This window comes from Magnolia sinica, chromosome 14, assembly GCF_029962835.1.
Source record: "Magnolia sinica isolate HGM2019 chromosome 14, MsV1, whole genome shotgun sequence".
In the NCBI taxonomy this organism is placed as follows: domain Eukaryota; kingdom Viridiplantae; phylum Streptophyta; class Magnoliopsida; order Magnoliales; family Magnoliaceae; genus Magnolia; species Magnolia sinica.
In genome coordinates, this window is record NC_080586.1 from 72,764,504 (window position 1) to 72,778,096 (window position 13,593).

Genomic DNA, 13,593 nt, shown 5'->3' on the forward strand with positions numbered 1-13,593 from the left:
TCCCATGTTTATGTGCTAATACAGTCAACATACATCATTCATTAATTATGTTGCATAAGTGATGTTTTGGAACTCGGGAGCTGGGTTATGCTCGACCCCCGAATTTCAGGGCGTTACAGTGGGCCACACTTGGATTTTGGGAAGAGTTGGAGAGGCTTGGACATGTGAGGCTTGAGTTGCTTGATTTGAGAAATGAGAGAGAGAAAGAGATAATGGGAGTGATATGGATGGGTGAGGGTGATGGGTGTAATTAATGAAGTATGGGTTGGTTTGAAAAATGGGTAAAAGAAGGATGGTGAGGGAGAGAGAGGTTTGACTTATGGAAAAAGGAGGAGTGGGGTGGTTGTACTTGGGGTAAGGGATACATTTATGGTTGATTGATGAGACTTATTGTAGAGATTTCTTCGAGATTCGTAACGCGTGACATTTCTTCGGAATAAATGCAGACCGACATCTTCTAGCCTGGGTATCGGTTCGATACGCGAGTCGCGGCGTTGGAACCGCGGCGACGACGCGGTCGCTATGATATAAGTTTCGGATCGAGCCGACGTCGGTGTGCGGGACCTGGCTTAGGATCGCGCGCAAACGTCGAATATGGTGCGAAGGTTGCCGAAATTTGATCGGAAGGACCGCGGAAGCTAACGGAATGGTACGAACTAGGACACGGGTCTTACACTTAGACTAGCCATGAGTATCATTTTAATTCTATTTGATATTCTTGGATAATTAATTATTTCTTTTAAATTGTTGGATAAATTTTATTTTATCGCATAAGACCCCGAGTTGGAGGGTCCTTAGCTATATTAATAATTGATGATTGATATTGATAGTTGATTTCTTATTCATGAGACGTGTTTGCGTATGAATGGAATTTAGATCTATATTAGTAATACTAGCTAGGTGAATTTTTATACGTATATCAAATAGTTTACATTTAGCGTACAAGCCATGACATAGATCTCGGGTCCAAAGTATACACCAAGTATCCGAAATTTAGGTCATGACATTTTGTCCTTTAGATACATTGGTGTTAAAGAATTTTTTATTTTTTATTTTTTGCCTAAAAAAAGAGAGATAATAAAATAATCTCATTCTACAACTTTGTGTGTGGGCCCTACCATGATGTTTGAATCACATCCTCTCCATTCATCATGTGGAACCCATTATGTTGTCCTTTGCGTCCAAAAGTTTGGACGATCCAAAATTCATATGGACCACACCATGTAAAATCATGCAAAGACCTCTAAATTCCCATGTGTGGGCCACTCGAGTTTTGGAATGGTCTAACTCTTGGGCTGTGGATTCATCCTCGTAGGGATCATTTTACGAATGAACTCGTGTTACGTAAAAATGAAACCTCCTTCTATCATGCGCCGCCCCTCACATTTCCCTTAAACCCAAAGATCAGGACAACCCAAAACTCAAGTAATCTACACCATCCAAAACCATGCCAAAAATCTCTAAAATAATATGGTCAGGCTCACCCAAGTTTTGAAACGGCATGAATTTCCATCCTAATGAATCTCATCTTGTGAATGGATTGGACATCAACTACAATTTAAAAAAAAAAAAAAAAGTGGACCCCACAAAATCCAAAAAGATTTCCACAGTGGGCCACACCATGACCCACCTATGCTTTGGGTCACATGTAATACACCCACACCTTAGTGGGTCACACAAACAAAACTCTAAACAGGTCTCAGGAAAAACCCACAACCCATTTCCCTCATTTTAAATAAAATCAAAATAAATATATTTATTTATTTATTTAAACGAATAGTCTATGTATTTACAATTTTGCCATTCCCACTACAATACGCGTGGGCTGAAATTCCGTTGCCCGTTCCTGTCTGAAGAAGATCTCACAAATATAATCATCATCCTCTTCATTATGCCTACAATCATTATTCTTGGTTGCCTCACACGCATGCCTTCTCCTCTCTCTCTTCTCTCTCTCTCTCTTCTCTCTATAAAGCTCTCACTCTCTTCCCTCCCATGCACACTTCTTACGTGTATACCATCCCCACATTCTATCTCCATACACCCTCCTACTACACAAACTCATTTCCAATCTCAACCATCCATCCATGGCCATCTCCGGTTTCGAAGGCTTCGAAAAACGCCTCGAACTCCATTTCTACGGCGACGATCCGATGGGTCTCCGCCGCATCGATTTCGTCTCCATACGACAAATCCTCGACGCCGTCCAATGCAGCGTCGTCTCCGCCGTAGGCAACCGTTGCTTCGACGCTTACGTCTTATCAGAATCCAGCCTCTTCATCTACCCCACAAAGATCATAATCAAAACATGTGGGACTACCCAACTACTTAAATCCATCCCTTCTCTACTCTCCCATGCTTTTCAGCTGGGCCTTGGATTGTGTGGCTGTAGATATACTAGAGGCAGCTTCATCTTCCCAAAAGCACAACCATTCCCTCATACAAGCTTTAGAGAGGAAGTTCTGTATTTGGAAGAGTACTTGCCTAGTAGTCTTTGTTATAAGAAAGTCTGCATTCTCCCTTCAAAAGCTTGCCATTCATGGCATGTTTATACAGCTAGTGATCATCATCACATGGTGGACCACCTCCCCAACATCTTCACCATGGAAGTTTGCATGACTCAGCTTGATGGAGTCCTCGCTCGCCGCTTCTTCCGCCGCCGTGGAGATGGGAATTCAGGTGATGTTGCTGGGAAAGAGATGACTGCTTTAACGGGTATCGGAGATATAAACCCGACTGCGCTCGTGTGTGATTATGCATTCGACCCGTGTGGTTATTCGATGAATGGGATTGATGGGGCCCACTATTCAACGATACATGTTACACCCGAGGATGGGTATAGCTACGCGAGTTTTGAGTGTGTGGTGTCGGTGGATAGTGATGTGATGGAGGCGTTGAAGAAGGTGGCGCGTGTTTTCCGGCCGGGGACTATGTCGGTGTCGATGTGTATGGGGCAGAATGCTGGTGTTGCTGACGTGTGTTCGAGGGTGGCGGGAGCGCTTAAGCCGCTTGGGTTGGAAATTCGGAGCCGGAGGGTGGAAGAGTTTCCGGCTGCGGCTGGAATTGTTACGTTTCAGACGTTTACAGCTCGCCGGAAGTAGTGGAGGAGTATGGGATAAAGGTAGGGATGAGGTACACGTTATGTTTTTGTTTTTTTTTTTTTTTTTTGTTTGGTGGGGGATGTTGTAATTGCAACTTGCAATCCAAACACCTAACATGAAAAAAAAAGAAAAGAAAAAAAAAAGATGGGGGCCATAGGTATGTTTGTCAGGGAGAGATGAAAGTAGTTGAAGGAAATTTTGGGTGAGATGAGGATGATGTGGAGATGATAATGGATGGTTATGATGATGTTGGTTGAAACGAGGATGGATGGGATTGGATGTATCCATGGGTGGGGATTATTATGATGGTGTACCCCACTTTGGTGTGTCACGCCTGATTTTTGAGGAATGTCTCTAGTGGGGAATTGAGGATGTTGGAGGGTTGTTTTGCTTCCTTCCTTTTTTATTTTTTTCTTTTTTTTAAAAAAAAAGCAAAAGTACACTTTTTTCTCATTTATATATTTTTTACATGTGGTATCCTTAGCTCAATCCAAACCGTCTAAATATCTGGGCTTATTTTGGATGGAGCTTGGATGTTTTTTTTTTTTTTTTTTTGAAATTTCATCGTGCGATTCTATTCGTTGAATGGGTGTTCGCTAAATGGATGGTTGAAAGCATGTAATGGTTGTTCAGATTGAATGAGGGAAAGTTGATGGTTGGATCATTAAATCTTTTTATTTAATTTTATTTTTTTAAGGATTTATGGTCCATACGTGATGGGTAACGATTTTGATGGTCGGATTGACGTAGATTGGTTTCAATAGCTGGGTAAATGGATGGTTAGGATTGTTTGAAAGGAGAAGCTGGGTTCCAAAGGGCTGTTGACAGGCCTTCCTTTCAGTTGGAAGATCCTGGCCGCTCATTGGGCCCTTTTCTTCTTTTTTTTCTTAGTTGATTGTGGACCGTAGCTGCATTTATCTTCTTAACCATCTATTCACACACCAGAAAATTGAACGGCGGGGATTTTGATTTTCATATTTTTGGAGATTTTTGGGGTATGGTCCATCGAAAGTAGGGACCAAACAGACCACTGAACGATGGGCCCCACTTGGGTGAAACGTGGGTATCCTTTTCGAGCACCATAGTACCATTGCGGATAGCCATTTTTGTTTTTTTCTGCTCCGCATGCTAATGCGCTCTGAGAATTTTACACGTGGCACAAACCCAACTCAAGTTAAACAACCCAAATGGTGGGGCCCACAGTAAGTAGGCCATTGACTCAAAATCCGATAGATTTTATTGGATGACGGAGATTTCTTTGTTGGATTTGCACTGACGGCTAGTTTGAACTTCAACCGTCCATTTGAAACCTTCAAAGGCTGTGTACGGTGTACTCGAGTTTTAAATGTGGAAGCTAAGGTCAGTGGTCCAGTAATCCAGATCATTGATCATTTGTCTCGTACGGTTGATGGGCCATGCTGTAATATTCTCACTGGAAGGAGAATCCCAACCGTTTAGATTTGTGTCCTATAAATAGACGGTCGAGTATAGCACGTTCAACTGAAAAACGTCCCATGATTAGCTGACAGGACAATTGATCTGGGATATTTTGGTGGGGATGGTCCGTACAAGGTGGAAAAACAGATCAACGGTATGGATTATTGATCCATGTGCCCCAGTTATCAGAACTGAAAACCTGCGGATGCAACTCCTTCGTAGCCGTGTACGCCCTCTTCGTCGGTGAACGAACTTGTATGATCCTCAGCTGGACCGGATACGTCTATACTCTCCTCGAGCCGATTTTGCAGGTGGGGCCCATGGATCTGATCAGTTAGATGATGGTGGGCCACTGTCAGTGGACTCTGCACCAAAAGTCTCCTGATGCACGATATTAAAATTTTCATTTTGTACAGTGATCTAAACCACAGGTCTGTTGGGCCCCAGCTTGATAGATCATGTCCTAAAAAAATCTCATGGATTGGAAGATCACAGCCGCTAATTTTGGCTTTCATTTTTTACAAGTGGGCCCGGGAATTTGGTGGTCCAGACCGGTGTTCTGTGGCGTTACATGTGTGGATGTGATCCTAGCTACTAGTATTTTTATTTTTCTCAATTTGAGAAGAGAATGTGGACTGTTATTACATTTCTCCTCTCAACCGTCTATTTTCAGGCTACAAATTGGAAGGTTTCAAATTTCCCTATTGAGTAGATTTTTGGTCACTCTCCCTCCCATGGTGGAACACAGTGGATCAACCGTCTGGATTGACGAAGCATGGGGCCCACTTGTGAGAACTTTGCCTTGGCAGAGCACATGCCAGCATGCAGGTGTGTGCAAGACCTGGATCATCCATTTATCCTTATCCATGGCGGCGGACTGTACAGGCCGGGCAAAGGGTTGGATCGGCCCAATCCAACCTAGAGGTATCGTGTCCGACCGGATTGGTCCAACTCAACTCAATTGGACTTTTCAAGTACTTGACCCGAACTTGATTCAATCCACAACCGAGTTCACCGGAGCTGACTCGATCCGATTTGTTTCCTTGCTGGCCTGACCAGAACTGATTGCGCCTCAGCCAGGAAAACGAGTAAGTACCGTTCAAATCAATTCTTCTGTTTTATTTTTTATTTTTAAAAAATTTTAAAAGTTAATAAAAATATATATGAAAAAATTCCAAAAATTGTAAAAAATAAGAAATTAAAGGTAATTTTCCTAAATTCTTAAGTAACTAATGTTACATATATTTTAAAATATGTTTGAGAGAAATAAAATTAATTAAAATATATTTACATACATTCAATTAAATAATAAGTGTTTGAATCTTTATTTTTCAACATCCAAGAGAGAGAATGTAAGAGAGAGAGAGAGAGGCTTGAATTCGGATTGATATGCAAGAAGCACGATCGAGTTCGAAAATACATAGAAAAAAATAAAAAATAAAATAAATGGAGTATATCTAATTAATGGAAGAGGATGAACGGTGAAGATGGGTTGCTGGGCTGTTGAGTGGCCTGGATTCGAATCGAGATCAGTGCAACGCTGGGTAAGGTTAGAGATTTAGGGTTTGGGTAGAAAAGAAGAGAAAAGGTAAAAAAAAGAGAGTAAAAAGATACTTTATAGTACCTGAATCCGAATCGAATGGGATTGAATTGGCTACCAACCCAAACTTGACTCGTTTTGTGGTCGGATCTAAGTGGATCTACTCGATCCGACCCGACCATAGCTTTCGGTTTGGGTCGGATCGGATCCGACCGGTTCGATCAAGGCAGATCCGACTAGTCCGGTCAGATCCGGCCCACCTCTAATCGGGCCTACTGATCGGGTCTGGTGTGTCCATTAAGCACATGCACTAAACGACACTAATCCATCAGTCGGGCCCACATTTGTTTGAGATAAAATGGACGGTCAGAGAAAAAAAAGAAAAAAAAAAAGAGACCAACTGTCCATATTCAACGTACATGTGTAGGCGTGGTGTGTCATGCTATTCGACCTCTATCGGACGTCTATCGTCCGTTCACGAACTTAAATGATTTGCATGTGGGGTCCATGGATCGTGATCAGTTAGTTGAAGGTCGGCCATTGTGGGCTGACGATGAGACAAAAATCGCCAGGGGCCCAATATTCTAATTTTCACTTTGTATAGATGGGCCACGTGGTTCACTGATCCAAACCACAGGTCTATTGGCCCCTGCTCGACAGACCATGCCCCAAAAGAAATCTCATGGATCGGAAGATCGCAGCCGCTAATTTTGGCCTTTTATTTTTTACAAATGGGTCCAAGAATTTGGTGGTCCAGACCGGTGTTCTGTTGTACCATATGTGTGGGTGTGATCCTAGCGACTAATATTTAGATTTCTTCTCATTTTGAGAAGCGAATGTGGACCATTAGTGTATTTCTCTTCTCAACCGTCTATTTGCAGGCCACAAATTGGAAGGTTTCAAACTACCCTATTGAGGAGATTTTCAGCCAGCCCCCATCCATGGTGGAACATAACAGATCAACGGTCTGGATTTACGAAGCATGGTACCCACTTGTGAGAACTCTGAAATCGCAGGACCACGCGTGTGCAAGATCTAGATTATCCAATTATCATTCTCCATCAGTGGACGGCGGCGCTGTTAACGGCGCGGACCCGCGGTGGTCTTAGGCCCGTTTTGAACTGGGCCGGGCCGTTTATCCGGGCCTAGTGCGTGTATTGTGAACATGCACTAAGCCTCACCCAATACGGTACGGCCCTTACCGTGGGGCCCACGTTGATGTATTTATTTTGTATCCATGCCGTCCACCTGCATTTTTCCATATGATTTTAGGATATGAGCCAAAATGAGAATTAGATCTGTTGTAATTTTGTGATGCATTGAAACAATCTGGCAAAACGGATGAACAGTGTAGATACAGAATACAAGCATTTAGGTGGGCTCCAAGGTAAGGGTTGTGCCGTCTTGGATGAGGCCAGGCCTCATCTAATCTGATCCCTTCATCAGGTGGGCCCACACTTGTTTGTGGTAAAATAGACTAACCCAGTTTGGCTTGTGATCCCGACACCAGCCGGCTAGGTCGGTGTCAAAGCTTTCTGGGCCCTACCATGATGTATGTGTTTTATCCATGTCCTCCATTCATTTTAAAAACATTTCAATGGCTCCATGAGTTTTTGATGAAAATGATATTTGCATGTTCCCTTTATTGAGGTCTGTGTGACCTTACCAGCATGTTAGCGGGCGCTGGGAAGTTTTAAATGGTAGAAGTTCAATCTCTATCATTTGATGTGGTTTGGTCCACTATAAATTTAGATATGCATAATTTAATGAGATCATGCACTTAAATGAGCTGGAAAAATGGATATGCAGTGTGAATAAAACACATACATCATCATGGGGCCCACAAAGCTTTGACACCAGCTTGAGTTTAGTAGTGGATGTCATGTCAGTGAGCCCTACCTTTCCTAACAGGAATGGGTTAGGTGCGGGCCAAACCTCACCCAAGATGGTGAGGCCCTCACCGTGGGGCTCACCTTGATGTAGAGCTGCACACGAACCGAGTTAGCTCAGCTAGCTTGCTCGACTCGACTTGAAAAAGCTTGATTTGACTTGGTTTGAAACTACACCCAAATTCATAACTCAACTGGTAGACTGAGTGGAGATACCTCATTTCGACACTTGAGGTCTTGGTATCTATCCCTAGTGGGGGTGGCTAACACGGCATGTGTACTTACATGGGTGTGTACTAATGTAACGTCCTGAATTTTCACTGTTTTGAATTTTCAAAAATCTTTAAAAAAAATTTAATTAACTTATAATATTACTTACTGACAATTAACACTCAATGTTAGTTTATACACGGGTGGTACCAGTAAAGAACCGCACAAGTCCGATTAATCAACCGTAAAAAGCCAACGAATCCACCCGATCACTTGAACATCAAGTTTAGCCCTATGATTTACTTACATAGGACCCAAATCAAATCGACCCATCACTAACTAATCAAGAAAATCATAATTAAATTAAAGATCTAACCGAAGCCGAGTCAGATAATGCTCGGATCTTGACTAATAGACTAAATCAACCCCGTTACTCTTTTAGCCTAAAACTGACGGTTTAGAGTAATCATGACCAAATCTCTACTTTCACTAGATATAAATAGGTCATACTATGAATATAGTAAATCCAAACCCTAATCATTTCTCACGAGAAATCTCAATACCTAATTCATTCTAGAAATGCCCTGATTTTCTGAATAAGCTCTAGACTGCTCGTTAGTGGGCCACTAGTTCCAAAACTATAGAATAATGTCCGTCTTACTGGGCTCGATCTCCATCGCAGGATTTGGACCTAGGTACTGTCCAGAACCGCTCAACTTGAGCAAAAGGATGAGCGCATGAGAAGTGCAAATACCTAAAAGAAGAAGCTGAAACTTAAGTGAATTGGGTCATCCACTCTTATGTAAAGTTGAGGAATTCGGACCGTCGGTTTACGACCAAACTTCACATGTGGAGTAAGGATATTTTCATGCTCATATCCGTATAGTCACGGCCCCGATCGACTATGGGTGACCGTTGAACAGACTTCTAATCATATATGTCGATTGACGCATCCAAATGGTGGGTCGATCATGTCCATACATAGATCATCGTTAGGGCTAACTATCTTATGGTGTATATTAATATGTATGGCCCATAGTGGACTCTAGAGGTTAGAAAGACCCTCTCATAGGGCTAGTATAGTAAAAACCTAGCCCTTGAGGCCATTTACACCAAATCTGGCACTATATAAGGGTTTCATTTGGGCACCCCGGGAGAAAGGGAGAAGAGAAAGACGAGAAAGAGAGAGGGAGAGCTTGGAAGCATGAGGGTTTGTGCACCTTCACCCTCTCATATCCTCTATAGCAACATCGTCCTTCATTGGTGTTGATTCGACGACGATTGAAGGTAAGTATTGAGCTATGTTTGTACGTTTAGGTCTTGTGTTTAATTTCTTCCAATTCTTACAAGCTTGTATGATTATTTAGGTATTTCAACGATGATTTCCTAACACCCTAACCCTACGGGCACCGTGAATCGAGCGGTTCGTTACAAAGTGCAGACCATTATCTGTAGGTGGCCAAGTACCAATTTTAGGATAAATTTAATGATTTTGAATGCTAGAGTGATGTGCACGAGTAACTTGGGAAAAACCTAGTTAGAAACCTACATATTAGGTCCACCAACATCCATATAACGATAAGTTGCTATTTGTTTGGTTTTCAACATGTTTGAGTATGAAATTGGTGTTGCATAATCATCTCATATTTGATTCTTGCATGATTTTTCCTATAATATGTATGATTGTACTATTTCTTGTTGTATTCTTGTACTGTGAGTGGTGTGTTGTCCTTGGTCTCTTTGGTAATCCAACACCACACACACACACGTCTAACTTATGCTATTAAGAGTAGTTGCATTTATATTAACAACCTGAAACTTCATGCTCGATGTATTGTGCGCATGATTTCACTTGTGCTAGAAAATGAACTCTTAATTGTTGAAGTGATATTGAATACAACTCATTCTCTAGGTTGGTCAGGAACTGAGAATTGTTAGGGTGGACCCGTTGGTTAGACTGCCCTATGACCAGACTGACTAATTTGGGCGGACACGAATGGGCGACAGTAGTGGAACTACATGGGTTGCTTGCACCCAATGTCGTACGTTACGTGCTCGCCTAAACTTGAGCAGTCTACTCCACCGACTGACCAACCATACTTGTTAACCATATTTGCTAACGCTTGTTTGGAACCTGAAACACCCCTCGCCCACTAACGCCCACTGACAACAGCTGAAAATCGATCCAGTCTTGCGAGCCAGGCATGGTGGAATGAGACACTATATCCAAGCTGTCGGCCTACGCTGGGGTGACGAGTCTCCCCATAATGACCGTGAGCGATCCCACTTTTTAGCACTCTGCACGTGCTTGCAATCGGGGGTGGGGACCCTTATGGGATCAAGGATCGCGGGGTCCTGGCCTCGCGCGTTGAGGGGTCTGGGCCTCGCAAGTGGATGAGGGCATTGATATCATCGGGGTGTATAAGTTTTCCCAACCTGTTGGATGAACGGAATTAACTAAATACTCGGCTAACATTATTCATGCATCACATTAGCTAAAATTTGGCGACTCGGCAATTCAGGTCGCAATGAGAGAGTGTTGGTCATACGTGACTCGTGAGATGAAGTCGCTTGGGGGAGTGTTGTGGGTGAGGTTATGCATCATATACAACTCATGCATATGCATTAACAAAGACAAGATAGTGATTTATGAATGTGTGTTTTTCATTAAATTCATCATGGAATTGTTATTTGATGTAACTTATGGCTGATGGCACCCACTAAGTTAGCTACTCATTCCCACTCTGGGACGGTGTTTTAAAACACCAACCAGACCCTTTACTAGATGCAGGTGAAGTGGAGCTCGACGAGCCGAGCGAGGTGAGTATGGATAGGGAAGAGGAGCTTTCCTACTTCCAGCTTATTGGTGGAGCACCGTAGACTGTGCGGGTTGTTAATGAGTTGTTGAGCAGGAATCTAGCGTACCATTTCTTTTGGGCATTTCTTATATAAAATTTATCGAGGGACGCCTTGTACAACCCATTTGATATTCCTATAAACTTGTATTTCTTAGTCGCATTTATTTCAGTAGATTAGTTGTGATTGTGGTTTATGTTCAATCCGATTCATTTATTGCTCATTTAAACTGATTTATGTACAAATCACTATAATTAGGATATAAGCGACACTTGAAAATTTGGAGACCAATTTCCTACACGGCCCTTAAAAATCTGGGGTATTACAGATGGTATCAAAGCAATGATTTGGATTAAATTAGGCTGTGGATTATGAACTTGACATGACGGATTCGCTGACTTAGGAAGGAGCGATCGAACTTAGAGACATTTATATGATCCCGGGATTATACCATTTAGCAAATCCAAAGACTAAAACGTTAGGATTTACGAATAGAAAGACTTAGACTGCGACGTGGACCATGAACTCACTAACGTGTCCACTGACTTGAGAGAAAACGTAATAGAGATACAGAAATGCTAGGAACCACCCGAGGCCCTAAACCAATCATCTTAAACAGAAGGTAAGACTTCCAAGGAGTTAGGATTGGGGAGTGAGAGAGGGTAGTGACGGTAGGAAATGGGTCTGAAAGTCTTACAGTACCTCAACCCATTGAGAGGAACAAGCCTGTAACTGAACGATTAAACGGTCGAAACCATCGTCCTAGACTAAATGAGCGAACACTGGGCCAAACTTGATAGTTCGGACCCGTTTGGGGATAGACATTTACGGATGAACAAAAATTTATCGAAAATAGTGAAAATGTAGATAAATTGAATTTTGGCTACTAACCGGGAGAAATCTCATGAAATGACTAGGCCCACTGCGTAGATCGGCTTCTCCTACCCCCAATTCATATATGTCACCTCCTGGGGGGCCTTACCCGCACTTGGGAAACCACAATTCAAGTGGACCCCGCCGAGGAAACACTGAGCTGACGGGACCCTGCCCGTCCACACAACCCCGCCCAACTATCTGGGTGTCCGCGGGACCCCGCCCAGCCGGCGTGGCCACTGCCCGGGGAGCCGGTTTCGGCGTTGCCCCGCCGAAATTTCCTGCAATTTTGGGTCGACTTCAAAAATTCATATCTCTTTCGTTACAACTCCAATTTAGGTGATTCAAAAGAAATATTGAAGATTGATGAATCTAGTTTTATATACAAATAAGAATAAAATAAAATAAAAACTATAATATAATTAAACTTAAGATGTTTTTCCAACTATTCAAAAATTATTAATTTCGGACAGTTGTTGCTCCTAGAATTTTAATAATTTATTTATAACTCCAAATGATATGAAATTTTGTGAGATGATTTTAAACTTAATTATGAAACATTATAAAAAATTTAAAAATAATTCAGTTACCAAAAATATAAGAAACCTTACAAGAAATAGAGACGAAATAGAGACATTTTGGAATCATACAAATTCATTGGTTTTGGACAACCGTTACTTCCAGGAATTTTTATAATTTTTCTAGAGCTTAAAATGAACTGAAATTTTATGAGATAAATGTTAAATTAATTATGGATTACTAAAAAAAATTATTATAAAAATAATTTAGTAACTAAATGTGACAAAGATGTTATGAACAATAGATGGGTTGAAACCAAAACTTTCTGCAACCTCGAGTTGCCAATGAACCAAGTGTATTTTTTTTCATATTAGAGTTTTAGTATTTTTGTTCTTTTTAGAAATTACTTCTAACCATGATAGAAATGGTCTTATATGATTAAATTAGATTATTTTTAGTATATTTTTCTTCTTCAAATAGTTTCTAGTACGGTTAAACTACGACTCTTAACTAGGGTTGGGTTTGATTGTTTAATACTTTCTAAGTTCATATTCGATACAGACTTCACTAAAATATTATAAGTTTTCTTATTTTCTTATGGAATCAAGATTCATACCACATTGAAGAGATAATGTTCTTCCTCTTTTCATTCCCGCGACCTTTCTAAGGTCACCATTCCTTCAAACCTCTGAAAAATCCTAGAACTTTCGGTTCTTTATTCTCTCTCATTTCACTACTAACCCTCCCAAAACCTCTAAAGAAACCCTCTCCCTCTCCAAATCTCAAACCCATTCTCAAAAACCCATCCAACAACATCCACCTTCAAATCATTTCATTCCATCTCTCCTAAAAACCCATATCTCAATCTCCCATCTTCCTTTCCTTCACACTATCTCTCTCTCTATTCATTTCATTTCCTCATTTCCAAAGTTTATTCTTAAAACTATTTCCAAAACCCACTCCACTATCCCTTTCTTTCTATTCATTTCACTCCATCATTCCCAATGGTCATTCCCAAAACCATTTCCAAAACCTATCTCTAAGTCCATTCTTAAAACCCATTATCAAACCCACTTCCAAAACTCATTCCCAAAACTCATTTCTAAAGGTCAATCCTCAAACCCTTTCCTAAAACTTAATCTTAAGCCCCTTCTCAAAATCCCTTCCT

General features: G+C 41.5%; 1 protein-coding gene across 1 annotated transcript; it reads left to right on the plus strand.

The window, feature by feature from the left end:
- The first annotated feature begins 1,804 nt into the window (after positions 1-1,804).
- LOC131226163 (S-adenosylmethionine decarboxylase proenzyme 4) lies at positions 1,805-3,788 on the plus strand. Its single transcript, XM_058221884.1, has one exon. The coding sequence runs from the start codon at positions 2,088-2,090 to the stop codon at positions 3,099-3,101; it is 1,014 nt and encodes a 337-aa protein (XP_058077867.1). The 5' UTR covers positions 1,805-2,087; the 3' UTR covers positions 3,102-3,788.
- The last annotated feature ends 9,805 nt before the right edge of the window (positions 3,789-13,593 follow it).